At 65.6% G+C, this 27,235-nt stretch overlaps 1 protein-coding gene across 7 annotated transcripts in view; it reads left to right on the top strand.

Annotated features, from left to right (window-relative positions):
• The window catches only part of SH3TC1 (SH3 domain and tetratricopeptide repeats 1), a 47,939-nt gene extending 25,362 nt beyond the window's left edge, over positions 1-22,577 (top strand). For 6 of the 7 annotated variants that reach the window (XM_053901730.1, XM_053901728.1, XM_053901732.1 and 3 more), the window contains 14 exons: positions 481-627; positions 1,287-1,491; positions 2,289-2,365; positions 3,103-3,298; positions 5,763-5,896; positions 7,775-7,816; positions 8,773-8,856; positions 9,504-11,162; positions 13,167-13,347; positions 14,355-14,505; positions 16,477-16,599; positions 17,262-17,412; positions 18,209-18,405; positions 20,789-22,577. In XM_053901730.1, the coding sequence (XP_053757705.1) occupies positions 481-627; positions 1,287-1,491; positions 2,289-2,365; positions 3,103-3,298; positions 5,763-5,896; positions 7,775-7,816; positions 8,773-8,856; positions 9,504-11,162; positions 13,167-13,347; positions 14,355-14,505; positions 16,477-16,599; positions 17,262-17,412; positions 18,209-18,405; positions 20,789-21,046 (3,605 nt within the window). In that variant the 3' untranslated portion in view covers positions 21,047-22,577. The remainder of the gene's footprint in view (positions 1-480; positions 628-1,286; positions 1,492-2,288; positions 2,366-3,102; positions 3,299-5,762; positions 5,897-7,774; positions 7,817-8,772; positions 8,857-9,503; positions 11,163-13,166; positions 13,348-14,354; positions 14,506-16,476; positions 16,600-17,261; positions 17,413-18,208; positions 18,406-20,788) is intronic. The other variant, XM_053901733.1, reaches the window with a different exon arrangement.
• Positions 22,578-27,235: the final 4,658 nt, after the last annotated feature.

Here is a 27,235-nt window from a genome sequence, read left to right on the forward strand (position 1 = left end):
GGCCAGACCTCGGGGGACGCTGAGCTCAGACTGGCTGAGCGCAGACCGGGTTATTTCCAGCTCATCCAAAGGGCTCTAAAGCGCCCCCAGCCCTCCGGGAGGCATCCGCGAGGGTCTGGCCGCGTCCTCTCAGGGACCTCGCCCCACCACCTGGGTCTGAGGACGGACAGAGTGGACAATGAGAGCAACGGCATCTTGCACACCTTGAGCGGGGCCTGTGCCAAACCCCCAGCACACTTGACCTTGAAGGCTCTTGTCCCGTCTCAGAGACGAGGAGACTGAGGGTCACAGAAGGCCAGTGTGTCGCCCACGGTCACGGCCGGTCCACTCACAGCCCAGGTGGTCAGACCCGGGGCTGCCTGGGTTGTAGACGGCACCGCGAGGCCCCAGGGCAGGGCAGGGCTCCCCCCGCGCCGGCCTGTGAAGGTTTCCGTGTCTCCCTTTGGGGCCTGCCGCTCACCAGGCCCGTCTGGCCCCCAGGCTTCACTCACCACTGCCTGGAAAACCTGCTCGTGGACCAGGCCTTCTGGCTGCTCGCGCCCAGCGAAGACGAGGAGACGACCATCCAAGTCCACGTGGACCAGGAGGCCTTGACACGGACACAGGAGATCCTCCTCGCCCAGGAGGGTGAGCGCTGCATGGTGACGGTGACGTCGGCCGGGGGCACACCACGCTGGGGCCACGGGGGCCACGGGCCGCAGGAGGGTCCTGGAGGCCCCGGCGTGCACGCCGGGACGGACGGGGGCTTCGTGCAGGGAGAAGATGCGGGGGGGTGGGGGGCACCCCAGCCATGAAGCGCCCAGGCCCTGTCACTTTGCGGTAGAAACCTGGCCAGGCCCCCAGGAAAGAAGAGAAAAGCGTTTCTGCCAAGTGGCACCGCCATCCCGGGTTCCTGACCCGACGCGGTCTTGCTTTGAGCGCCGAGGTGGCCTCGTCATTGGGTCGGGTCAGCAGCAAACAGAACACGCAGCTGCCGGTCTCGCCCTGGCTGCGGACGCGAAGAAAGGCGGCCGGCCGGCTGTGGCCGGGCTCCCGGGGGTGGTCCCGGCAGGCAGGACCCTGGGGACCACAGGAAGGGAAACTGAGGCCCCGAGGGTCTGAGGTTCAGCGAGGCTCCCCGGGCAGGTGTGAGCAGAGCTGGGACTCCAGGCCGGCGCCGGCCTTCCAGTCCAGGGGGAGGCGGCAGAGACCGGGGCTGGGGAGACCCCGCAGGACTGCCTTCCCGCGTGCGGCCTGGCGGGGACGGGTGGGTCCCACACTGAAGGCCACTGTCTGTCACTTCGAAGGCCCTTTCTTTGTCCTGTGTCCCGACCACCACGTGAGAGTGACCACCAGCCCCCGGGGCGCAGGCCCGCAGCCCCCGAGGCGAGCCGCGGGGGTCCCCCAGAGAGACGCAGCCCCGGCAGAGGACTCTAGGGCACCCAGCCCCGGCACGTGCTCCCAGGACACGGCAGCGGTGGCCGCTCCGGAACCTCTGATCCCATTTCATCAGTAGGTACCGACCTTTGTGTCTCCGCTTCCGGCCGGTCCCGTCCTGTGTGTCGTCAGGCCTCCTGGAGCCCCCACCGCGCCCCCCGCCCCCAGGCGCTGGTCCAGCCTCAGCCAGAGGGGCTGGACGGTGCTCCAGGCAGACCCGGTCCTGACCCTGTTTGTTGCTTCCGGTGTGTGGCCGTGACAGTGAGCCCAGCTCTGGGCCTCAGGGCTGCGAGCTGCCCGAGGACGCTGACATTCCCTGGCAGGGCTGGCATTCGATGGCACCAGACTGTGCAGCGTGGAGCTCTTGCTTCGTGTTCTAGCTCGTTCTGAAAAGCTTTTGCGGGAGCCAGCTGCCTACCGTGCACCCGTAGGAAGGAGGCATGTGGAAATCTGTACAGATGAAAACCAAGGCAGAGGAAGCTTGGGTAGCACGCCAGTTCTTGCTCAGGAGCTGAGCGTGGGGCGTTAACTTGGCTTGGAGCTTCCTGGCAGCCAAAGCAAAGAGAGAAAGTCGATGATGACCTGATGCTTAGAATCTGTGAAATAGTTGGCAATGGCTTGGCTGCCGTCCCGGGCTAATGGAGGGAGGTTTCTCAGGAGGCCAGCCGGAGGAGGGGCAGGGGACTCCCTGCAGGCACGGCCACATGCCGAGGTCTGAGGCTGCCCACCTGGGCAGATGTGTGTGTGTGCCTGTATGTGCATAGTGGTGGCAAGTGGTGAAATTGGCTTGGGTCCCTGGGGGCTGCTGACTTATCCCGCCTACGCATCGTCCACTCACCTCACATCTGAAATCCTCTCATGTCTCCCTCCAGGTGGGCCCTCAGGGTCGCCTGGGACCCCATCGACGACTCCGTGAGCGGCCCTGTGACGTCGGACGTTCCGCTGATGGGTAAATGCTTTCGCTGGCCTTTCTCCCCTGGGAAAGGCGTGGGCAAGGAGGGGCAGGCACCCGCATTCTGGAAGCTTCTGTGCTCGCCCTGAATCCTCCCCAAGCCAGAGGGGGTGGCTAGAATCCCCTGCAGTTCATGCTGCGACAACGAAGCTCAGAGAGGTCCACCGGCTGGCCCGGATTTCGTCGCACGGGGTGCGGGGAAGCCGGGCCGCGTCCCCGTCGCTGCCTCCGGGGAGCCCCGAGGGTCCCATTCACAGAGCACCCATCAGGCACTGCTTTCTCTCCGGCCGCACTTGAGACACCTCAGAGGGCCCTGGGACGGGAGGGCTAGGCTCCCGCTGATGTTGCCGCGTGAGCTCATGAGGGTCCGGAGGCTTAGGTGTTGGGTCTTCTCCCGAAAGGCCAGAGTGGGGCTCTGACTTGGGCTCCTGGTCCAGTGCTCTCTGCTCTGCCCCAAGCTGGCAGGGCCCTGTATACCTGTGAAGTGGCTGCGAGGCCCCGAGGGAGAGGGATGTATGTTTACAGCCGCGTCCGCCCTGGGCCAAGTTAGTTAATGTCTCTGGGCCTCAGTTTCCCATGCTCGCTGTGCGGAGGAAGCACCCCCTCCGGGGGCCCCTAGATGTCCAGCCCCTTGGGTGCAGCGGCCACACTTCGTGGCAGCCCTGACCAGCTGTTCTTGGACAAGAGCCCCGGGGTGCGCCCCCAGCACTGACTTCGTGGCCTCCTTTCCGCAGCCGTGGGCCTGGCCTCAGCAGTGGCAGACTACCAGGGCTCCGGGCCTGAAGAGCTGACCTTCCGAGGCGGTGACGTCATCGAGGTCCTGGGCGCCCGGGTGCCCGGCCTGCCCTGGTGCCTGGGCCGGCACACGGCCTCGGGCCAGGTCGGGTTTGTGCGCACGAGTGACATCAGTGTGCAGGGCCAAGTGTCTGAGTGAGTGGCTGAGGCCCTGCCCTCTCCCGAGCCCGCTCCCCTACCCCCGGGGGCAGCCTGGTGACACACGTGGACGAGGTCCCGGATGGCACCCCTGACCCTCCCCCTCGCCACCGCCGGGCGCCTGTTCCCTTGTCCCCAGGGCTGGCGTCAGCCTCCTATCTGGACCCCTCGTGTCCCTCCTCCAAGTGCAGCCCGGGGCTGTTCTCTGAAATACACGACATCCCACGCCGGGGGGCTTGGCTCAGCAGGTGGAGATTCTGTCCCAGCCCACGGGGCCAGGAGTCCAGAGTCAAGGTGCCACAGGGCCCCACTTCCTCAGGAGGCGCCCTCCTCACAGCTCCTGGTGGCCACATCACCCCGGTCTCTGCCTCCGTCTTCCCACGGCCTCCTCACCCCAGCACGTGTCTCCGAGCCTCGTCCTATAAGGACACCAGTCATTGGATTAGGGCCCACCCTGCCCCAGTGTGACCCCCACCTCAACTGGTTATATCTGCAAAGACCCTTCATTGAATAAATCACCTCCCGAGGTCCTAGGTGGACATGAATTTTGAGGGACACTATTCACCCCCATACACCTTGCCACTCCCTTTTCTTTTCTTTTCTTTTCTTTTCTTTTCTTTCCTTTCCTTTCCTTTCCTTTCCTTTCCTTTCCTTTCCTTTTCTTTTCTTTTCTTTTCTTTTCTTTTCTTTTCTTTTCTTGATGTTTAAATTTGAGAGAGAAAGAGACAGAGTGTGAGCAGGGGAGGGGCAGAGAGAGGGAGACACAGAATCTGAAACAGGCTCCAGGCTCCGAGCTGTCAGCACAGAGCCCGACGCGGGGCTCGAACTCACAGACCACGACATCACGACCTGAGCCGAAGTCAGGTGCTCGAGATTCTAGGCCTGGCCTTCAAGGCCCCCCACGACACAGACCCTGGTGACCGCCGATGTCAAAGGCTGCCCCTTGCCATCAGGCCCCTTCCGGAACGAGTCTGCTTTGACACGTGTGCCCCTACGTGAGACACCCCCTCCATCCCTGCCCTCCAGTTTTCCTGGGGCTCTCACTGGCCCCCAGGCCCTGTCTCCGACGGCTCATCCCTGGGGACCTGCTCCTCTCCCTGTGGGACCCCCCACACCCTGCTGGTGACATGCCCGCCCCTGCCCTTCTGGAGAATTCTGAGTGTCCCCACGGTGCGGCCCTGGGCAGCAGCAGGGGTGTCCTTGGGGGAGCGGTCAGTGGGCACAGCTGTGCCCATCCTTGGGTGGCAATTCCGTTCCCCTGGGCTTGAAGCATCATTGTCAAGACCTCAGTCATGAGCCCAGAGAAGGTGGGCGTAGGGACAGGGCCTTTACTGGGTCTGGACCTGGCCTGCCACGCCCGTCTTCAGGGGTCCTCTGGCCCTGACGTCCCGAGGCCTGGGCAGGAAGCCTGGGAAAGCCCCGCGGACCCCCTCATTCGCTCCACAAAAGCTGATTGCACATCTTTCCTGTTCCAGACCCTGGGTTTTCATCCTTTGTTTCATGAACCACCTCCTGGTGCCTCTGCCCTTTCTTTTCCTTTATTTTGGCAAAATTTCAGACTTAGGGGGGTTGCAAGACGAGCGTCAAATTCCCGTAATCCCTTCCCCCCGGTCACCCAAGTGTTGGCACGTTGTCACATTCGTCTCCCGCTTTTCCTTCTCGTACTGACGCCGTCGGGGGTGGTTGTAAGCAGGATACCCCTTTCCCGGCGAGTGGCGCCGCGCGTGTCTCCTAAAGCCAGGACGCCCGCCTGGGCACCGCCGCGCGCCCTTTGGGATCGGGACGGTGACGGAGCAGCGCCCTGCAGGCCACACTCGGGGTTTGCCAGCGTCCCAGTCGTGTCCCGGAGAACCAGAGAAAGTTCCAGGCTTCGTGCCACCAGCCTCTCCTCCCTCGCCTCGTGGTCCTTTAGGACACTGACGTCTTTGAGGCACACGGGCCTGTTCTGTTGAATGTACCAGAAGCTACTCTGAGATTTTCTTTAACGTCTCAAAACAGCTCCTTCCAGTTTCCAGGCGCGTTTCAGAGTTTCACGTAACGCTGGTGATTTAGTCCCACGGGCGAAACGTGCCTGTTCCTTCTCTCCCTTCTCCCCTTCCCGTTTTTCATCTCCCGGACTTGGCGGGGACAGGAGCGCCCCATTTCTGTGCTGGGCGTCGTGGGGAGCCCGGGAGCTCGTGATGCGAAGGGGTTGACCTGTACATCCACACGTGCACACGCACACATTTGTAACAGATACTTGTGCACACCCACGTGCACACACACGTACGTGTGATACGTACATTCTGCCTGCAGCTGGACCAGGCGGGCCTTGTGGGCCGGATCTATTTTGTTTCTGTCCCGGTGACCTGGCCGCCGGGCACAGAGCAGGTGTGACGGGGGTGTCTGTCACACGGGAGAGTAGATGGGGGTCTTGGGCAGGAAACGTGCTGTTGTAAATAAAGCACCTTCTTTCCTCCAGGCTGGAAAACGTGATTTTTCTCGATGAGGAAGAGAGGTCGTTCTTCAGCAACGAAGGGCGCTTCTCGGACGAGGACGCCAGGCAGTTGCTGAGGAGGATGTCTGGCGCGGACACGTGCACCGTGTACAACTTGGGTAGGTGTGAGGGCACCGCGGGGGCGGGGGGCACGGCTCCTCCCTCCCCTCCCCCTGGCCGCGGGGACGTCGCAGGACCTGCATCAGACCCTGGGTGCTTAGGACGGTTTCTGTGGGCAGGTTCCCAGAAGGACAAGAGGGTCTGCAGCCGAACCGGGAGACCCCGAGCCCCGGCCGGCCGGCACCGGGGCTGCTCGGGCTCCTGTCCCCTCGGCGGAGCGCGGACTGTTCTGGCTTCCGTGCCCCGCTCGGGACGCCCCTCCCCATGTCCCTTCAAGAAGGCCCGCCCCGGGGCACCTAAAGGTGACCACACAGGTGCTGCTGCTGCCTGAGGGGCCCGTAGGGACGGCAGCGGGCCAGAGGCAGAGAGGGGGACGGGGCGAGTGGCAGGGAGATGCCCGCAGTGGCCGCGAGGCGTGCCCGCCGTGCACCGGGGCCCGGCCCGCTGCCCACGAGCTGCTGCTCCGCCAGCCTGGGTGACAGTGACCGCCCTCCGTGACAGGACCAGGAGCCCGGGCTCACGTGGCTGTGGGCTGGCCTGGTTGCCTGACCGCCAGGGACCGGGGCCGGACCCCAGGGCCACCAGCGCCTAAAGACGGTGCTGCTCCCTCTCCCCGCGCTGCCCTGCGCTCAGGAAGGACCCTCTGTCGGCTGCCGTGCAGGGGGGGCGGGGGCGGGAGCCGTGTCATCGGCAACAGAGGCGACAGAGGAACAGACCCGCTGGGGGACTGCCTGGGGCGGGGGGTGCAATCTAGCCGGTTCCTTCATCCTGTGCACGGAGGTGAATGCACGTGCGCACACACGCTTACACACACGCACAGTATACACGTGTGCACACGCACTCACACACATGTGCAGCACACGCACGTGCACCCATGCTTACACATACGTGCGGCATGTGCGTGCACGCTTACAACACACGCAGCACACTCATATGAAGCACACGCGCACACACACGCACACACATGCGTGCGCACTCACACGTACACGTGCGCACACGCTTATGCGTGCACACACACACGCGCGCACACTCACGCGCACACACATGCGTGCGCACTCACAAACGCGCACACTTACACGCGCGCGCACACGCGCGCACACACACTTACACATGTGCGCACACTCACACACGCGCACATTTACATGCGCGCGCACACACACACATGCGTGCGCACGCGCGCGCACACTTACGCGCGCGCACACGCGCGCGCACTTACACACACGCGCACACTCACGCGCGCGCTTGCACACTCGCACGCGCGCATGCTCACACACATGCGCGCGCGCGCGCACACTTACACACGTGCACACACTTACACACGCGCGCACTCAAATAAGGCAGCACACACATCCACATGCACATACACCTACATATCCATGCACACACACGAGCACAGTTACACGTATGTGCACGCACACACACACTCCTCACGGCCCTGGAGCAGACACGACTTGCGCATCGGGAACTTTTCCACCAGTAACACAGTTAAACTTTCCAGGTCCCACAAATTGGTTTCTCTTCCTAAACAGGCAAACTTAAATTTGACCATAGCACCCATGTCAGCCCCCCACTCGGGGGGACATTCTGGGGGCCCCCTTCCGCCGGGCGCCCCTTAGCTTCCCGGACCCTGTGCATTTGTCAGAGTTGACATCACACTTCACACGTCTTTTCCCAGCAAATTAGCGTCAGCCCATTTTCAGGAGGTGGAAACTGAGGCTTAGGGAAGGGCTTGGCCTCTTGACCAGGGGATTCCCCCCAGCCCTGCAGCCCCTCAGGTCACTGGAGTGTTTCTGTCCTGGTGTCCCCACCCGTCCCGACACGGCCCCGACCTGGAGGTGCTGGCCGGAGGGTGATGCCTCTGTTCTCTCCCTTCTCAGACAGATTAGAAGAGGCCGACTTTGAGCCGCTGGAAGAACAAGGTGGGTTCTCCCCACACGGCAGCGTCCCTCCGGGCAAGGGGCTGGGCCCGGGGGTGCAGAAGCCACAGAGCTGGGTGCGGATGGGGCTCTGGGCGACGACCTCACACCTCCGTCGGGGAAGGCGGGAGGGGGTCCGTCCTGCAGGGGGAGGGGATGAGGTGAGGGTAAAACTCCCCCCTGCTGTGGTAGTGGTCCCTGCAAACGCACCAGCCCTCCAGCTAAGGGGGGGTGGTGGTCCCCTCCACTGCCCCGGCCGTGGCTGTCCCCGCTCTGTCCCCAGCTAAGGTGGGGGTCCCCTCCACTGCCCGGGCCTGTACTCGGCCATGGGTTCTTTTCTTGAAACCTAGAACATCTGAAACTCTCGGCTTTGAGAAAGTGAAATGCTGGGTCTGGAGGGTGAAGGGGGTGCGGGGGGCTGGGTTTGGAGTCTCACGCTGGAGAAGCCCCTCAAAGATTTGCTTCTTCCCCTGGGAGCTGGTAAGGGAGACCCCCTCCTTCTCCCTCCACACCTCCATCTTGACCGCCCCACAGAAGGTCTGCATCGGGGAGAATCTGGGGACTTGAATGCCCGAGGACCCTTTGGGGTCCACCTAAGTGCAAACAGGGAGGGGCCACTTGGGGTACTCGATGGGGAGGCTCAGGACATCCAGGGCCATTCCGGGCCCTCCCTCCAGCCCGGGCCTCTGCTGGGTGAGGAGGGCAGGACTCGCCGGGATGGGAGGCGGTGGGGGCGGCGAGGTTGGGGGGCGCATTCGCACCTACACGTCGGATTAGTCAGGTCAGACGTCTGCTGCTGAACCACACTGAATTCTTCTTTATTCCTCGACTTTACGGACAAATAAAGAGAGCGTTAGTTTTGAACGTATTTTTTATGTGAACTCGAAACAGAAGAGTCTTTAGATTCTGGTTCTTTCCTTGCAAACAAATTCCCCTTTAAGCTCGTGTTTTTCCAGCAGGAAGCGTAGCTGTTTGCTCGTTGGCTGTGTCTTCGGGTACTGACCCCATCCGAAGCCAACAGCCCCGCACGCGGGCACTTTTGGGTACGGGTGCCCCCAGGTTCTCCAGCGCCTCGTCCCTTTCCTTCTTAACCCTTTAGTAACTGTGGGCCTCACATTCTCGAAGCGGCCAGGGTGAAGGTGGAGACCCGGGGGGTCCTAGCTGACGTGGTCCCGGGCGAGAGCTGGACCAGGGACCCAAACATTGTCCTCCATCGAGGCGGGTTTCATCAGTTCTGGGGGTGGCTTCCGAGCACGTGCTGCCCCATAGCTCTGGTTGGCCCATGATGATTTCACGGGAGTCCTGCACCCGACAGGAGACCCCCAAGTGCTGAGGAAATCCCACGGAGGCGGGGGCAGCCAGGAATGTGGACGTGTCCATCTGTTACGTGGCTTTTCCTGGAGGGGAAAGGACCCTGGTCGCTGAGCGGTGCTCTCAAACAGGAAGCATCGGAAGGGGTTACTCGGCAAAAAGCTCGGCCAGATCGATCCCTATTCTCATAACCACGACCGAGTCCGCACCGGGTGCGAGGCGCTGGGCTCGGCGTTGCGCGTAAATCTTGGGCTTCGGGCAGGGGAGGCTCGGGCAGCACCTGACAGGGGTGCCGAGGCTCGGAGGGATGTCTGTCCCTTACCCCGGCCTAGGCCCAGATCGGCCTCTAATCCACCCGGGGGGTTTTGGTGATTTGCAGAATCACCTCACCTGGACCCAGAGCCACGCGAGACCCTGCAGAAGGTGAAGAACGTTCTGGAAGAATTGAAATCCCGCCAGGACTGCCCCGAGGAGCCAGAGTCCTGGGGTCTCTGCGCGGCCTCCGGCGGCGCGAGCCCACCGGACCCTGAGGAGCCCCCCTTCTGCCTGGACGCGGGGGCCGACCGGACCGACCCGGAGGCCCTGGGCTCGCTGCTGCTGTTCCTGGACGCGCCCGGCTACAAGGCCTGCTTCCGCGGCCTGTACGACCTCTCCCTGCCGGGGCTGAGCGCCCTGTGCGGCGGCCGCACCGACGAGGAGGAGCTGGCCGGGCTCCTGGCGCGGGCGCGGGGGGCGGCCAAGAAGGCCGGCCTCCCCATGGCCCTCGCCAGAGTCTGCTTCCTCCTGGGGCGGCTGTGCGTGCGCCGGCTCAAGCTGTCCCAGGCCCGGGTGTACTTCGAGGAGGCGCTGGGCGCCCTGGGGGGCCGCTTCGGCGACCTCTTCCTGGTGGCGGCCGTGTACTGCAGCCTGGCCACCGTCCACCTGAAGCAGAGGAACAGAGACAGGTGCGCGCAGGTGACGCCCAAGGCTGCGGCCCTGCTGCTGGGGACGCCCGGCCACGGCTGCGGCACCGAGGCCGGGTCGGAGCTGCTGGCGCACGCCCTGCGGCGGGCCGTGGCCGGCCGGAGCCCGCAGGCCGAGGCCCGGGCCTGCTTCCTGCTGGCCAGGCACCACGCCCGCCTGCGGCAGCCGGAGGAGGCCCTGCCCTTCCTGGAGCGGCTGCTGCTCCTGCACGAGGCCTGGGGCTCCCCGGAGGCCGCCTGGCCCGCCGACTGCTACCTGCTCCTGGCCGACACCTACAGCCGGCGGTGCCTGCCGCGCCTGGCGCTGGGCTGCGTCAGGGCGGCCTCGCTGCGGGCCCGGGCCTCGCTGCGCGCCTCGCTCCGGAGCGTGGACCTGGTCCTGCGCAACGCCCCCCGCCTGCCCCGCCCGCCCTCCCAGGCCGCGCCCCACCTCCGGCGGGCGCTGGCCTCCCTGGGCCCGGGCGCGGGCCGGGCGCTGCGCGGGCCCCTGTGCGCCAGCCTGGCCCGGCTGCACAGCGGCCACGGCCAGCACGGCAGGGCCGTCGCCCTGATGGCGCAGGCCGCGGAGGCGGCCGCCGGGGCCGGGAGCCGCCTGGCGCTGGACTACCTGCTGGCGCTCGCCTGGCTGCACGTGCTCGGCGGCCGGAGCCCGGCGGCCCTGGGCGTCCTCGAGTGCGTGCGGGAGGGGGCGGTGGCCGGCGCCGAGCGGGAGGGCGTGATGGCCAACGTGGCGGCCGTGGCGCTGACGAGGACGGGCAGGACCCGGCAGGCGGCCGAGGGCTACTACCGCGCCCTGCAGGTGGCGCGGGGCCGGGGCCGGCGGAGGAACCAGGCGGTGGCGCTGGCCAACCTGGGGGCCCTGTGCCTGCGGGCCGGCGCCGGCGGCCTGGCCCAGCACTACTGCCGGGAGGCCGTGAAGCTCTTCTCGCGGCTGCCCGGCGGGGAGGGCGGCCAGGACTTCACCTGCGTGCTCCTGCGGCTGGGCCGCCTGTGCGCCCGCAGGGCCCGCGCCCGGCAGGCCAAGTGCTACTACGAGTGGGCCTTTCTGGTCGCCGCGGAGATGGACCACCTGGAAGGTGAGTGGCGGGCACGCCGGCTTCGCGGAAAGGAAACGCGTCTTCTCCCCGCGTCCGTCCAGAGCGCGCCCGGGGCGCTCGACTCTCCCGCCGTCGAGAGCGTCGAATGGCGGGAACCCGCAGGTGTTTGCGGGTGCCTTCGAGGCCGGCTGCGGGGCGGCTCTCGTGGGAGCCCGCCCGCCAGGCTCTGGGCAGGCTCCAGCCACAGACGGCACCCGTGCGGTCCTCACGGGGGCCGGTCGCCAAGGGTGGGAAACAGATGCCCGGGTCACGGGAGCCGCAAAAGGGGGTGTCATCGTGACGACGGGGGCTCCCGGTCCCGACGAGTGGGACCTCCGTGTGGAGGAGGGTTTAGCCAAGCATAGGATGGAGGGCAGGCAGACGGTGAAGCCCGTGCAAAGGCCCTGGGGAAAGCTGGGCCATGCAGGGAGATGCAGAGTTTGGGGTGGGTGCCTCGGGTGGTGGGTGGCAAGCAGCTTGGCTGGGGGCGCTAGGCAGGGATCCGGGACCCCAGGCTGCGGTTTGGCATTTTTCCCGAGAGCCCTGGGGAGCCGTTGAGGGTTGTAGAACACTCGGACGCTCATGGAGCCTGGAAGGGGACCCTGCGGATCTCCAGAAAGAAGCAAGAGCTGGGTCCCCAGATGTGCCCGGTGGCCTCGGGCGGGTCCTGTCTGCTCACAGGCCTGTTGTCCCCTCTGCCCCATGCTGAACTTCGAGGAGCCTGAGGGCCACTCTGCTCCTTTTTGAGTTGGCTTTGGCAGCCTGGGTCTCCCCGGGTTCATCCGTTGTATCTGGGTTGCCCTTTGTTGGCGTAAACCCTTCTGAAAGGCCGGTGCTAACATCCCGTCTTTCACGGCTAATCCCGATCATTTATGCCTTTTCTTCTTAGTCTGGCTGCAGATGAGTCCATTTTGTGAATCTTCTCAAAGATCCGTCATTCAGTTTCATCCGTTTCTCTCTCTTGTTTTTTCGATTCTCGACGTCACTATTCTATCTTTACTCTTGAATCTTTATTTTTCCTTCCTTTTGCTCGCTTTGGATGTAGGTACCTCCTGTCTTTCTCGTTCCTCGAGGCGGAAGCTTAAACTTTGCGTCTGAAAATTTTCTTCTTTTCTAAGGTAGGCATTTACGGCTAGAAAGTCCCTCTAGACGCGCCTGTCCCGCGTCCCACGTCCCGCGGGGTCAGGGTCTGCCGTGCGTTTACTTCCACTCATCTCAGAGTACTTTCCGGTTCCCGTCGCGATGTCTCCCGCGACCCCCGGCCGTCTGGCAGTGCGTTTGTCACGTCCACGTATTCGTGGATTTCCCGCACTCCCGTCCGTTACCGATTCCTGGTTTCATCCCGCTGTCGCCGGAGATCACGCTCTGTAAGACGTCAGGCTCTCGCATTTACGGAGCGTCGCCCGCTGATTCGGCGACTGAGAACGCGATATGTGCGGTCTCCCCGGTCACCGTGTAGTTCTGATCTTCTGTGTCCTTGTCGGTGGTCCGCTTGGTGGGGAGCGCGCCCGGCCGTTCTCTGCCAGAGCCTGGCTTCGCGAGGGAGCGCTGGCTCCAGAACGCCAGGAGCTGGGTTTGAATCGCAGCCCCACTGCGCGCTGTGTGCCCCAGACTCAGTGTGCCCGCCTGCGGCATGGTCAGCCCGGTGCTCCCTGCCTCGTCGGCGTGGGGTGAAGGCAGCCCCTGTCCGTCACCCCAGGAGGGGTTTTGTGAAGCAGAAGCAGGCAGCCCGGTGCGGTGGGAGAGGCTGGCCAGGACCCCCGGGCCCGGGACGTGTAGACGCGGTCAGCGCATGACTGTGACGTGCCCCACCGGGCTCATCACGGCGTGCTCTTGGCTGTGCGGCCTGGGGCAGATCGCGTAGCCGGTCTGGACTCAGTTTCCCCGCTGCACTGACCCCACCAGAGTCATGGAGGAGGCAGGCACACGGCAGGGGACTTCAAACCCTGCAGATGTCACCGCCGTGCGTGACGGCGATGTCTTCCTCCCGTTCTCCCCGCCCAGGCCAGCTGCTTGCCGTCCAGAGGCTCTGTCACTTCTACAGCACGGTCATGCCCAGCGAGGCCCAGTGCGTCGTCTACCACGAGTTCCAGCTGTCGCTGGCCCGCAGGGTGGCGGACAAGGTGCTGGAGGGGCAGCTCCTGGAGACCATCAGCCGGCTCTACCTGTCCCTGGGCACCGAGCGGTGAGGGCCGGTTCCGCGGGCGGGGCGGGGAGGACCCCGGCCCTGGTCGTGGGGTGGCCCCTCCTCAGGGACCACTTCATTCCTTAGTGTCAGATTAGCTCCGAGCTGGCCGGCCTGGGGGTGTCCCCACCAGTGCTCGTGGCACAGGGTTCCCCTGAAGGGTGTCCCCTCGTCTCCACGTACAACCACAGTGGAGGCAGACCGTGCGTTTCTGGGCCATTCTTCATGACACAGTGGCTTTTGTAAGCTGACCTCTGCCTGCCCTGAGTGTCCACCAGCCAGCCCAGCTCTGGGCCAGGCAGTCTGTTCCCAGCTGTCCCCTCAGATGTGAGGACAGTGGTCACGTGTACCTGAAGGATTCTCATCCACGGGGAAATAGCTGGCTGTCCCACCTGCTTCTCCGGGGCAGGGTTTCAGGGTCCTCTGTCCCCTGTGACGCCCACACTGACCATCCCGATCAGATGGACGGTCCCGGGAACGTCACTGGTAACACCCCTCCCGGCTGGGGACTCAGTGAGAGGCAGGGAAGGAGCCAGGTTTCCACAGGACTTGGGGGGCCTCTGCCCCTCCCACCTGGGCCTCAGTTTCACAGTAGGACCGACGGGCAGTGACCTTGATCACTGCTTCTCAAAGTGGGGGAGAATATCGCCCGGGAGCTCGCTGCAAAAGCACATTCTCGGGCCCCACCCCAGACCTGCTGCGGCAGAAACCCTGGGAATAGGTTCCCGCGGCCGCACTGGAGTTTGAGAACCACTGGCCTAGGCTGTCTCTCAATTTCTGCCCACACACACGTTCCCCGCTGCACCCAGAGAAGTCGCGCGCCTGTGTCCGGGGAGTGGGGCAGGGGCAGAATGGCCCGCTCCCCGTCCCCGTTTCCTTCCAAAGAGCCTCCCTTACTTTCGCCGGGCGAGCCAAAGCCGGCAGACGGGCACCAGGAAGAGCCCGGTCTGCTCCCCCGGGGACAGCGGGCCCGGGAGCGCGAGCTCTGACCCCCGCTCTAATCCCAGGGCCTACAGGTCCGCGCTGGACTACACCAAGCGCAGTCTGGGCATTTTCATCGACCTGCAGAAGAAGGAGAAGGAGGCGCACGCTTGGCTGCAGGCGGGGAAGATCTATTACATCCTCCAGCAGAACGAGCTGGTAGACGTGTACCTCCAGGTGCTGGGGCGCCCTGTGCTTCATCCCCTCCCCCTGCGGGGCACCTGCTGCGTGCCCCCACCCCTGGACACCCAGCCTTGGGCCCTTAGCCCTGGACCCCCAGCCCTGGAGCCCCAGCCCTGTATTCCCAGCTCTGGACCCCCAGACCTGGGCCCCCAGCCATGGACCACCAACCCTGGACCCCCAGCCCTGGACCCCCACCCTGGACCCCAACCCTGGACCCCTAGCCCAGGACCCCCAGCCCTAGACCCCCAAGCCCTGGACCCCCAGCCCTGTATTCCCAGCTCTGGACCCCAAGACCTGGGCCCCCAGCCATGGACCACCAACCCTGGACCCCCACCCTGGACTCCCAGCCCTGGACCCCCACCCTGGACCCCCAGCCCTGGACCCCTAGCCCAGGACCCCCAGCCCTGGACCCCCAAGCCCTGGACCCCCAGCCCTGTATTCCCAGCTCTGGACCCCCAGACCTGGGCCCCCAGCCATGGACCACCAACCCTGGACCCCCACCCTGGACCCCTAGCCCAGGACCCCCAGCCCTGGACCCCCAAGCCCTGGACCCCCAGCCCAGGACCCCCAGCCCTGTATTCCCAGCTCTGGACCCCCAGACCTGGGCCCCCAGCCCTGGACCCCTAGCCCAGGACCCCCAGCCCTGGACCCCCAAGCCCTGGACCCCCAGCCCTGGACTCCCGTTCCAGTATTCCCAGCCCAGGAACACCACCCTGTACCCCCAGCCCTGGCCCCCCCAAGCCTAGACCCCAGCCCTGTATTCCCAGCCCTGGACCCCCAGACCTGGGCCCCCAGCCATGGACCACCACCCCTGGACCCCCAGCCCTGGACCCCCCAGCTCTAGACCCCCATCCCTGTATTCCCAGCCCTGGACTACCACCCCTGGACCCCCAGCCCTGGGCCCCCACCACTGAACCCCCACCCCTGGACCCCCACCCCTGGACCCCCACTGCCCGGCATCTTCCACAACAATCCGAGCCCCACCAAGGGGCTGGAGGCATGTGCCCCTCACCACGGCCACCACCGTGTTGGTACACAGCAAGCGCTCAATAAATGTGCAAATGCCGCGTCCACCGCGTTGGCACACAGAAGAATTTTCTTCAGTGGCTAATGGCGTGCCTCCTTAAAAAACCCACTTATCACAGACGCTCCATTTCCAGTCGCGTTCCAAGCTTGACATGGCTTGGAATAGATTGAGAGGCTCGTGAGGCCAATGAGTGTTTTCACTTTTGAGCGCTTGCTGTGTACTTCCCTGGGCCATGGGCCGAGGGTCCCGGGGCTCACCGCTGACGGGGGGAGGCAGGCGCCTCGGGGCTGCGGGCAGGGGTGCGGTTGTGCACAGAGGGGCCGGGAGGGTGAGCTCCGTTCGGTTTGGGGTGCAGGGTGCGTGGGGCCAGTGCCCAACTGGGAAGAGGGCTTCCCGGCAGTAGGGGATTCACAGGGGCAGAGGCCGAAGGTTCATGGGACTGTGGAAGGTTCTGGATTGCCGGCAGGGCTAGGCCACCCTTGTCCACTCTGGTGGACAGCTGGTGTTTGTTGAGCACCTATTATGGGCCAGGCACCGTGCTGGGCCCCAGATGCAGCAGAGAAGCAGCGGTCTTAGTCATCTGCTCGGAGAGACAGGCAGGTGTTGCTAAGGGCCACGGAGGGACACAGTGGAGGGGACCCCAGCGGAGAGAATGCTGGGGTCCGGGTGTGACTGCCGGGACCCGGAGGCCACCTCTGAGCCGGCTCCCAAACTCCTCAGCAGCCCGCACTTGCGGACCCCCGGCGCCCTAGCTGGACGGGCCTCCCCATGGGACATAGTGGGAAATGATGTCCCCAGCTGCACAGGGACTGAACAAGGCCAGTCCCTCTGGAGGGAGAGGAAAGAGTCACCCGGAGCACGTGTTGCGGGTCCTCGGGGTTGCCTCGAGAGTCTGGGGGAGCCCTGTGGGCCTCACGAGAGCTTCTGCACGCCCGCAGGTGGCCCAGAACGCAGCCCTGTACACGGGGGACCCCAAGCTGGGGCTGGAGCTGTTTGAGGCGGCTGGGGACATCTTCTTCAACGGGACCTGGGAGCGGGAGAAAGCCGTGTCCTTCTACCGGGTGAGCCGGGCGGTGAGGGTGGGCCTCAGGGGTGGGGGCGCCTTCCATGGGAGTTTGGGGGGGCCGGCGGAGGCCTCCCGCCAGGAGGGAGGACTGCCCCACGACCCGCTTACTTGCTTGGTGGTTTCGCCAGGGATGATCTTGTCCCCCACCCTCACCTGGGAGGGACAGAGAAAGGAGAGGCCGTTTGAGGGACGGAGGCAGCTTTAGGCTTACAGCACCTCAAACCTCGGGCAGGCCAGTCCTGTTCCACTTCGCAGATGAGGAAACTGAGGCTCAGAGAGGCACAGGGGTGTATCACGGGACACACAGCATCGGGGCCCAGGTCTGCGTGTGCCTGCCCGCCCAGCTCACGGCCGGCGGCTCAGCCCTGGGGAACAGAGAAACATGCGTTTTTAGAGCGCAGGGTTGGGCCCTCCTGGTCAGGCTCTCACCGTCCGGGGACAGGCTGGTCCCAGGCTGCTGAGACAGATGGGCTGCAGGCCACATCCCAGCTTGCTGGTGGCTCAGTGCCCTGGGGCTGCCGGGACCTCTCTGAGCCGAACACAGATACAGCGGGATGATGGGGAGGACGCTCCCAGCGTGCGGTCGGGGCTCTGAGGGGGTGCTGGCCCCGGGCCGGCCGCCACGGGTGAGGCCTGACCCACCCGCCCGTGTGGCAGGATCGGGCGCTGCCCTTGGCCTCCACCACAGGGAACCAGGAGGCCGAGCTCCGTCTGTGCAACAAGCTGGTGGCACTGCTGGCCGAGCTGGACGCGCCCCGGGAGGGCCTGGAGTTCGCCCACATGGCCCTGGCGCTCAGCATCACCCTGGGTAAGCCCTGCACCCCGGCCCCGGCGGGGGAGACCTGGAGGGCGGGCGCAGAAGGCCCGAGGCCGTGGAACCCGGCCCGCGTGCGGGGCTGCTTCCGTCTGCAAGCCGCCTCCTCCGTGCAGGCGGGCTGGGATGCCCCGGGGGACACGTCACGCTCACGGGGCGGCTGGGCTTTCTTGGCCAGCTGACCACCAAGGCCAGCCACCATGCCCCGCGGTCTGGACACCCCGGCTTGTCACCAGCCCCGGCACGCGCCTGTCTGCGTGCCGTCCCTTACCCTTGCTCCTCGCCACACTCAGCCAGCCCCGCTGTCACCTGGCTGGCGAGATCCCCTCACTGCCGGGCACCTTGTGTCCCGGCACCTAACTGTGCTGTTCCCAGCCACGTGTCTTCCCCTCGGAGACAGGACTGGGTGTGCAGACCCCACAGTGCTTGCCTGGGAGGGGGACGATCTGGAGACATCCGGAGGGCGTGGGGGGGGCGGGCAGCAGCTCATACACCAGGAAGGGTGAGCGTCGTCGTGTGTGCGGGTGGACCGAGCCCCGGGGTTTGCGACTGCCTGACTTTGGGGCTCCCTGTCACCCCTTCCGGGCGCCACGGGCAGGTACAGAGCAGGCCCCACGGGCAGGTCCACCTTCCTGGGGTGGACAGCGAGCCTGCAACATCAGGCCCATTGTGCAGATGGGAAGAGTGAGTCTCGGGACAGGAAGCGGCCGGCTTGGGGGCCGGAGCTGGCCTGTGCCCGCCGCCACCCGCAGCCGTAGCCTCACGCGTGCCCCCTCCCCTGCGACCCTAGGGGACCGGCTGAACGAGCGAGTGGCCTACCACCGGCTGGCCGCCCTGCACCACCGGCTGGGCCACGGCGAGCTGGCGGAGCATTTCTACCTCAAGGCCCTGTCGCTCTGCAGCTCGCCCCTGCAGTTCGCCGAGGAGACGCTGTACTACGTGAAAGTGTACCTGGTGCTCGGGGACATCATCTTCTACGACCTGAAGGTGGGCGCGGGCGGGGGGGGGGGGGGGCGGGGGAGGCGGGGCTCGGGCGCGTCGGGAGCCCTTGCCCCCGCGTGGAGGGGGACCGCACACGGGCCCCGGGGCCCCGGCGTCTCCGGGCCTGGCTCTGCGGCACAGGCAAGGTCAGCAGACGCCGTCGGAGCTCCCCCAGCCCGTGGGGGAGGCTGACGTGCGAACGGACCCTGGCAGCCACTGGGTCAGAGCAGACACGGCCGTGTAGTCGGGGGAGCCTCCCGGGCACGGTAACGGCAAAGCCGAGTCGTGACGGTCAAGCAGGAGTTAGCCGCCGAGGCAGTAGGAGGGGGACAGGACGTTCCGGGGGCAGGGGGACGAGTCACTAGAGACCCACCGGAGACCCAGGCTGTAGGGTGCTACCCAGATCCCGGCACCTCCTCCAGGAAGCCTACCACTGTGGGCAGAGCGACTCCTTCCTGGAATCCCGAGTCCCCTTTAATCCTCATGTCCCCCGGGGGTTTGTAGCAGGGACACCACTCCGGGCAGTTCCTGCCCTGTGGGGGCTGGAGGCGCTGGAGCTGGGACCTCACAGACCAGAACCCGGAGATGTCTCTCCATCACTCGCCTGCACAGGCAGGGGCCCCCATCACCCCACCCGGGGCCTAGCGTCGTCCCTGCGCGGTGTCCCTGCTCGGTGTCGGCTGAAGGGCGGGTGCCCGAGCCCAGGGGCCGACTTCTCCCTCCCCCTCCCCACTGAATGGCCCCTCAGAGCTGGGGTGGCACCAGAAGACCCCCACCCAGTTGGTAGCCCCCAACCCCCTTCCCCGGGGCAGCCTTGGCTGTGCACCGGTGACACCTGGTGGTCACAAGTGGTCACTACAGCCTCCCGTGTCTTCTGGGTGGTTCTTGGGGAGCCTGTCGGCCCGTGGGGGGGGGGGGGTACTGCAACGAACGTAGCCTCACTACCTTCCAGTCTGTGTGACCCAGGCTCCGTGTGACCCAGGCTCCGTGTGGTTGGTTCTGCCTGCGAACGCTTTACTGTTCTAGAAGAGTGGAGCCCCCTGGAGGCAGGGCAGAGGCTGAGGGCCAGGCACGGTCAGTTGACCAGGGTAGGATTAGCAGAGCTCCGTGGGGCTCCAGTGCCCGGGATCCTAGAACCCACGAGCCTCTGAGCCTGCGACCTGCATACACGTCTATGTCCCAGGCTGGGCTCCGGGCCGGGCCCTCCCCTGTGTCGGGGCCACGGAGCCTGGCGGTGGGGCAGGACTGGCCAGCCTCACCTGAGCTCTCACACCCAGAGCCCTGTGTCGTCTTCAATACATGCCCTTGACCCCTGGCCCATCCGAGGGTGGGGCCTGCCCCGGGTGCCATGTGACTGATTCCTAAGCAGCTCTGTACGAGAGGGGGAAACAGGCTGGGAGGCAAAAAAGGTGTCCAAGATGGGGCTCAGGAGGCCGGGCCGGGGGCAGCTGCAGGCCCAGAGGTAGCTGATCTGACGCCCAGGCCCTGGGGACGGGGACCTTATCTCTCCACGGTGTCACGGGGCAGGGCTGCAGCTGAGAAGCCCAGGTCCCTGAGCCCGAGAGGCTGGGACCAGGCAGCTTCCCAGACGCACCATGGCCGCTCTGTCGACATCACGTCTGTCCTCACCGTGACGACGGCTTGGAAGTTCCATCAGGGGCCACGGGCCGACTTCACACCGTCAGCCACGTGCCCAGGAGGGCGAGAGAGTCCTCCGAGCCCCCTGTACGGGACAGGCCTGGGCAAGTGCCGCTCTAGAGGTTGGGGGGCCATGGGCATCTTTGCCAATGGTCTCCCTGAATCGAGGTCATCTGTACGCGGGGCCTCAGGGACGAAAGAACAAGGCTGGAACGGGACAGATTTGGGTGTGAATCCTGTTTGCCGCCCACTGGCTGCTCCAGGCACAGGTGTGCACGTCCACACGCACACACACGCACACACATGCACACGGATACACAACTCCCAACCACCCACTTTGGCCAGCTCCTTAGTCAAGCTGTCCCCTCCTCCAGGCAGCCCTCCAAGTCCACCTCAGGCTGACTCAGGTGCCACCCGGGGCTGCCACCGGCTGCCGGTCACCCCTGTGGTCGACGTGGCCCCAGAGTCGGCCGTGGCTCCCGCCCTGCACGGGGTCCAGTGCCTGGTGGGGGCTCGGGAGTGTTTGTTGAACTGCTCTGCGTACCTGCTTTTATTTCCTTGTCTCCTCTCTCTGTGTGGGGGCAGGGAGGAGCCAGGGCTGCTGAACTGGGGCTTGTCCCAGTTAGAGTGGTCCGTCGGGAGGGACTGGGTGGAGGTGATGGGGGGCCGGGCACGGAGCAGCCTCTGGGGACACAGGCCGGCCAGCCCCTGCCTGCAGCCAGGGGGCGTGTTAATGTGGGGCCTCCTTCAGGACCCCTTCGACGCGGCGGGGTACTACCAGCTGGCCTTGGCAGCGGCCGTGGACCTCGGCAACAAGAAGGCCCAGATGAAGATCTACACGCGCCTGGCCACCATCTACCACAACTTCCTCCTGGACCGCGAGAAGTCCCTCTTCTTCTACCAGAAGGCCAGGACCTTCGCCACCGAGCTCAACATCCGCAGAGTCAACCTGGCCCCGGGGCGGTGCTGGGGGCGGGCGCCCTGGCTGGCCCCCGGCCCCTCGCCCTGAGGACGCCTGTCTGCCCTGGCTGGCCCCCGGCCCCTCGCCCTGAGGTCCCCTGTCCACCCTGGCTGGCCCCCGGCCCCTCGCCCTGAGGACGCCTGTCTGCCCTGGCTGGCCCCCGGCCCCTCGCCCTGAGGACGCCTGTCCGCCCTGGCTGGCCCCCGGCCCCTCGCCCTGAGGACCCCTGTCCGCCCTGGCTGGCCCCCAGCCCCTTGCCCTGAGGACGCCTGTCTGCCCGGCTGGCCCCCGGCCCCTTGCCCTGAGGACCCCTGTCCACCCTGGCTGGCCCCTGGCCCCTCGTCCTGAGGTCCCCTGTCCGCCCTGGCTGGCCCCTGGCCCCTCGTCCTGAGGTCCACTGTCCATCCTGGCTGGCCCCTGGCCCCTCGTCCTGAGGTCCCCTGTCCACCCTGGCTGGCCCCTGGCCCCTCGTCCTGAGGTCCCCTGTCCATCCTGGCTGGCCCCCGGCCCCTCGCCCTGAGGACCCCTGTCCACCCTGGCTGGCCCCTGGCCCCTCGTCCTGAGGTCCCCTGTCCGCCCTGGCTGGCCCCCGGCCCCTCGCCCTGAGGACCCCTGTCCTCGCCTCTCCTAGTGTCTCTGGGAGGCTCATTTTCTGGGAAACAGAGGCAGGACAGTAGGGGTCTGATAGCAATAAACAATTTTGCGGCAGCCTGCCAAAGCCCACAAGGCCCCCTCCCCTGGCCTACCGCCTGGGGAGCGTCCAGGGACCAAGCCCCGTCCCCGGGGGCCCGCCCTGCTGCTGTGAACTGGAAGGACTGAGTCGGACCGACCCGGGCCAGGTCCCCCTGCCGGCCCCGCGCGGTGTGGCCTCAGGCAAATCACGCCCCTCGCACCCATTTCCTGGCCTGTCAGAGCGGAAGGCGGTGGTGGGATCCCCTGGGCATCTTCCCCCTTCCTCGTGCCCTCACTGTGTGTCAGGCTCTGTGCTCTGCCTTTAACCCTCACGCCGACCTCACCGGGCCCGCACCGTTGGGTCTGTTATTGTCCCCATTTCCGGCCGAGGCACAGAGAGGGTAGGTGCCCTGCCCGCCGTCACACAGCAGGTAGGTGGGGCAGAGCTGTAACCACTGTACCACCTGCCCGCCTGCCTCGGGGGGATGTGTCAGCATCAGGACCCAGGGGCGCGTCCTGGAAGAAGGTGCTAGCACGTCATTGCACCTCCGCCCCTTCCTGCGTCCCGAAGGCGAGCGAGGGGAACGCGGCCCACACGCTCCCTCACCTGAGAGTCCTCTGGCCCAGCCCGGCCGGTCCCACCTGCGCCCGCCAGCCAGCCAGGCCGGGGGAGGGGGGGCCTCCAGCCCTGTGCGGAATGTGCTGCTGTGAGTGCGTCTAGGGGCTCATCTGGGCCCCCACGTGCCAGGAACCCTCCACTTACAGTCAGGGAAACTGAGGCTCAGAGAGGCCGTGGGCGTCCCAAGTGGTTCTCACCCGCACGGCACTGTTCCGATCTCTTTTTCTTTAATTTATTTTGTCAAACAAGGTGACGTTCACGTAAGATAAAATGAACCATTTAAAGTGACCGACTCAGAGGCGTTTTGTGCAGGTAGATGTGGTTCAGCCACCCGCCTGTGCCTGGTTCGGATACATTTTCGTCTCCCCGCAGACACCGCCCGTGTCACTTCTCGCTCCCCCTCCTCCCCGACCCTCCTTTAGCAGAAGGGGAAACTGAGGCCGGCAGGGGCCCTCCGTCATCCTTCCTGCCTCTGACGCTGGGGTCTGGGGGAGCCCCCGTTCCTGGCCCGGCTCAGAGGCGGCCTGCAGGCCCCGCCCCGGCCTCTCCCACCAGGGGGCAGCAGAGAGCCTTCCAGAAGCTGGCGCAGAAGCCGGGGAAGCTTCTTCTAACCTTGACCCCAAACTGGCTTCTCGCGGTCGCTGGGAGGGGAACATGGGAGGAGGCCGCACTGTAATTGAAAACAGGACGACCCGACGACCCGCGCTGGGCCTGCAGCCTCCCCGTGTCGGGTCGGACTGTTGGGCAGGTCACTCGGGGGCCACCACCTGCCTCAGAACCCGCGCCTTCCCTGACCTCCAGCTGTGGCCCTCACCCCTCCCGCCCGGGGTTCCCAGCGCCCCACCCCTGCCCGCTGGGACCCCCCCCCCGCCCCCGTTGCCCTGGGGCAGCGGGCCTGGTGGCCCCGAGGGCACGTTCTGTCGTTCACCTCCTGGGTTCCACCCGCAGCCCCCCACTCAGAGGCTGGGGATTTGGGGTGAGTTCACTGGAGCCCCAGTTTTGGTCGGAAGTAAAACGAGACCAATGGCCCCCGTATGGGGGTCGAGGGAGGACTCACGGAGCCGAGGGCTCAGTGCCGGACCCCGGGCTAAGAGTCGCCTGCTTCCTTCTGACGTTGCACCGCGGGATGCGGTCCAACAACCACAGGCTCCGGGACTCTGAACCAAAGGCTGAGTCACTGGTCGCGTCTCTTAGCCTCTCAGACCCTCAGTCTCTTCTTCATCTGTCACCAAAACCAAACCTACTGCAAGGTCCTGAGGAAGAAGAGAGAGCACGTGCCAGGCACAGAGCTGGGCGGCCAGTCCCTCGTTTTCGGCCAGGGCCAGGCGGGGGCGGGCAGCGGGGGGGGCCCTTCAGAGACCAGGGCCCCAGGCGGTAACCCCGGAGCCCCTCTTGGAGCAGAGCGCGTGTGAGACGGGCACGTGCCTGGCACCCGTGCGCCGACCGGGCACGCAGCCCAGGAGCCCCGCTGCCCCAGCCGTAGAAGGAGGCGTCTCCACCGGGTCCGTTCGGGGACCCGCGTGCGGGATCACCAGCTGCTGCCGGCCGTGCTCAGGGCTGAGCCACGTGGGGATGATGAGGGGGCACAAATGGCCCCTCCTCCAGGAGGAGCCCCTGGGCCAGGGATAAAACCACTCCTTGCCAGGGGTCCCGGGAGACGCCCATCCACCTCCCCTAACAGAGAGGGAAGGCAACCCCCCCAGGGTCACACAGCCCTACTTCCTAACTTCAGGGTCCCGCACGTCCCCACCCCGGCTTGGCCGTCTCTGCCTCCGTGGAGACCACCTCTTTCTCGGCACCGGCTTCTTACGAGGGACAAATGTTGACCCAAGCGTAGGTGGGTCCTGGCTTTGGAGAGGGAAACTGAAGCTGAGAGAGGGATAGCGACCGTCCCAAGGACACACAGCATCCGTCATCCTCATCGTCACCGTGGAGCGACGGCAGCCCCATCACCTGCGAACAGGGAGCGGGCGGGAGCTGCGGGCGGTGGTCGTGCCTGGTGTGAGGCTGGGCGCTCTCCCAGGCTGGGTCTCTGGCGACAGGAAGGCCCCCCTCAGGGAGACCTGGACCCCCGGCTGCAGAGGGCCCTCCCTCGCCAAGGAGAGGTGTCTCGGCGGCCCTGACACTCTGCTGGGGACAAGAAGGTCTGCGTGGCCCGTGGTCGCAGCTGCGTTTGGTGGGGGGGGGTCAGCCTGAGCTTCCTGGGCCGCGTGCACCTGGCCTGGGAGGGGGTCTGTTGGCCACCGGCTGCACGGCTCGGGGAACCTGTCTGCCGGCCGCGGGGCGTGGGGTCTGTGCGAGCCCAGGCTTTGCTTCTCTCCCCCCCTGTGTGACCCGGGACGCCCGGCAAAGTCACGTGTGCCGATGGGCCTTGCCCTCCGCGAGCCTCGGCTTCCTGTACGCGAAGGACGAGAGAAGTTCCGTGCCAAGGTGTTAGGAGGGTTGACGGCGGCTTTCGAAACACTGGTGCCGTAACAAACGGGGGCTTATTGGGGTCACCACGGCCGACGTGCAAGGTGAAAGAGGACAGGGTGTGCTTTCCCCCAGACGGAAGGCAGAATTCCAAAACGGCCCTGGAGAACCCCCTTCCCTGAGTGAGCTGCACCCATGGGGTTTCACTCCTAGAAGTAGGTTATGTTCCATGGAAAAGGTGAAGTGGGTTTGCGGAGGTAACTATGTCTCATCAGTGGACGGGGTTACTCAAACAGGAGAGTATCCTGGTGGGCCTGACCTAACCAGGCGATCCCTCTAACAGAGGGTCCAGCCTTCCCTGCAAGGAGAGATCTAAGCTGCTCTCCTTGTGGCCTTGAGAAAGCAAACAGCCACGGTGTGAACTTCCCGTAGAGGGGCCACATGGCAAGGAGCTCCGGGGTCCCCTGCGGCTGCCCTCGAGCATGGGGACCTCAGTCCTGCAACCACAAGGAACTGAGTTCTGCCAACAACCATGTGGTTTGGGAGGGGTCCCCGATCCTCAGCTCAAACCACAGCCCCCGCGGACACCTTGACGGCAGCCGGCTGAGACCCTGAGCAGAGAGCCGGGCCCAACTCCTGACCCCCAGAAAGTGTGAAGCAGCAGATGCGTGTAGTTTTCAGCCGATAAGTTCGTGATCCTTTGCTACGAGGCTCGGATAACACACACCAAGGCCAAAGGCCAGGCGGCCCTGCAGCCTGACCCCACCTTGCAGGGGCCGCGTTCAGCCTCCCCGCTGGCTGTCCTCCCCAGCGCTGTCCTCGCCTGTGCACCTGTGCGCCCACCTGTCCGTGTTCTCTGGGCTCCACTCGTCCACGTGTGAGGCCTGGGCCTGGCTCCCGCACCTGCGGTTAAGGAAGGAGAGACGGGGAGGGCCGGGCGTCGGGACCCCGGGCTCTCAGCCACCCTCCGCACGGCTGCGGGCCCCAGACAGTCTGGGTCCCCCTGAGCAGAGGGGGATCTTCCGGGTGGGCCTGCGCCCCTGGACACGAGGGGCGGTGCAGGGCCTTGCCGTCGCCCCGGGGCAGCCGTTTCCAGCTGCGAGCACGGCCCTCGTCCACCCTCGCCTGTGCTCCCCAGGCCGGCCCTCACCTCCAGCCAGAACCGAAAGCATTTCACAACCTCTGTGGCTTTGGGCTGGGTTTGCATGGCGTCCCGGGGAAGAGGGAACACGGGGCCGGGGTGTCTCCGGGAAACAGGGGCGTCCCCCCCAGAACACGCAGGGTGGGCTCCGCGTCTGTGACGGCTCTGGTGCGCCTGTCTGCAGGGCGGGGGAACCTCTCTGGAGACCCATCAATTTGGGGAAGTGGCGAGGCTAGAGGAGGGCTGGGCGGGGTTTTCAGAGAAGGGCAAGGGAGGGAGCTGAAGCTGTCTCAGGTTCCAGAACAGGCCCCACCCCCGGGGCAGGACAGGGCGCGGGGGCGGGGGGGCGGGGGACAGGCCCAGAGCAGGCCCCTCTCTTCACATTCTGCACCACCCCGTCCCATGGGGGCAGCCCCTGTGCACATCCGGCCCTGAGCCCGTCCTTACCCAGGCTCAAGGCCCGAGGGCCAGCAGGGAGGATCCTGCAGAGTCCGGTCACGGCTGATGCCCCCAGGAATTCTCGGTCCAGCACGACAGACACCGGCTCCTGCCTCAGCCTGGATCCTGGAGCACAGTGCGAGGTGGGGGGGGGGGGGAGCCCTGACCAAAGGGACATCTGCTTTCCAGGACACGGCCCAGACGGTCCTGCCTGGGCAGGGTCGCCTCCCACTTCTGCCTGGCCCTGGGGGACGGTCCTCCCTGTGCAGGAACGGACCTTCTGGGGGAGCCAGAGCACTCTGGACTCAGCCGCTCATCTGGCTGCACCCCAATGTCCGCCAACACCGTGGGGCAGACCCACAGAGGACCCCGGAGCCACTCGGCGGATGCAGGAAGGCATTCCGCGTCCTCCCAGCCCCCCCCGGGGATAAACACCCTCAGCAAGTGAGACCCGCCCCAGCTCACGAGGGCTTTCTCCCCTCTGTGGAGCCTGAACGGGTTCCGTGTGGGCCCAAGGGGGGCCGGGTGGTGCCCCCCCACTTCTAGTCCACCTGGTCCTGAAGGGCACAGAAAACCATCAAACCAAGGAAAATAAACGAGTGGGGGCCACCCGGGGGGCTCAGTCGGTTAAGCGTCCAGCTCGTGACTTCAGCTCAGGTTGTGATCTCATTGTTCGTGAGTTTGAGCCCCACAGTGGGCTCTCTGCTCCTCCCCATTTCTACTCTCTCTTTCAAAAATAAGTAAACTTAAAAAAAAATTTAATGGTTTTATTTATTTTTTAAGAGAGAGAGAGAGACAGAGAGAGAGGGAGACACAGAACCCGAAGCGGGCTCCAGGCTCTGAGCTGTCGGCACAGAGCCCGACGCGGGGCTCGAACCCACGGACCGCGAGAGCGTGACCTGAGCCCGAGTCGGACGCTTAACAACCGACTGAGCCACGCAGGTGACCCTAAATA

Source organism: Panthera pardus, unplaced genomic scaffold, assembly GCF_024362965.1.
Source record: "Panthera pardus isolate Hobbes unplaced genomic scaffold, ASM2436296v1 HiC_scaffold_13, whole genome shotgun sequence".
NCBI lineage: Eukaryota > Metazoa > Chordata > Mammalia > Carnivora > Felidae > Panthera > Panthera pardus.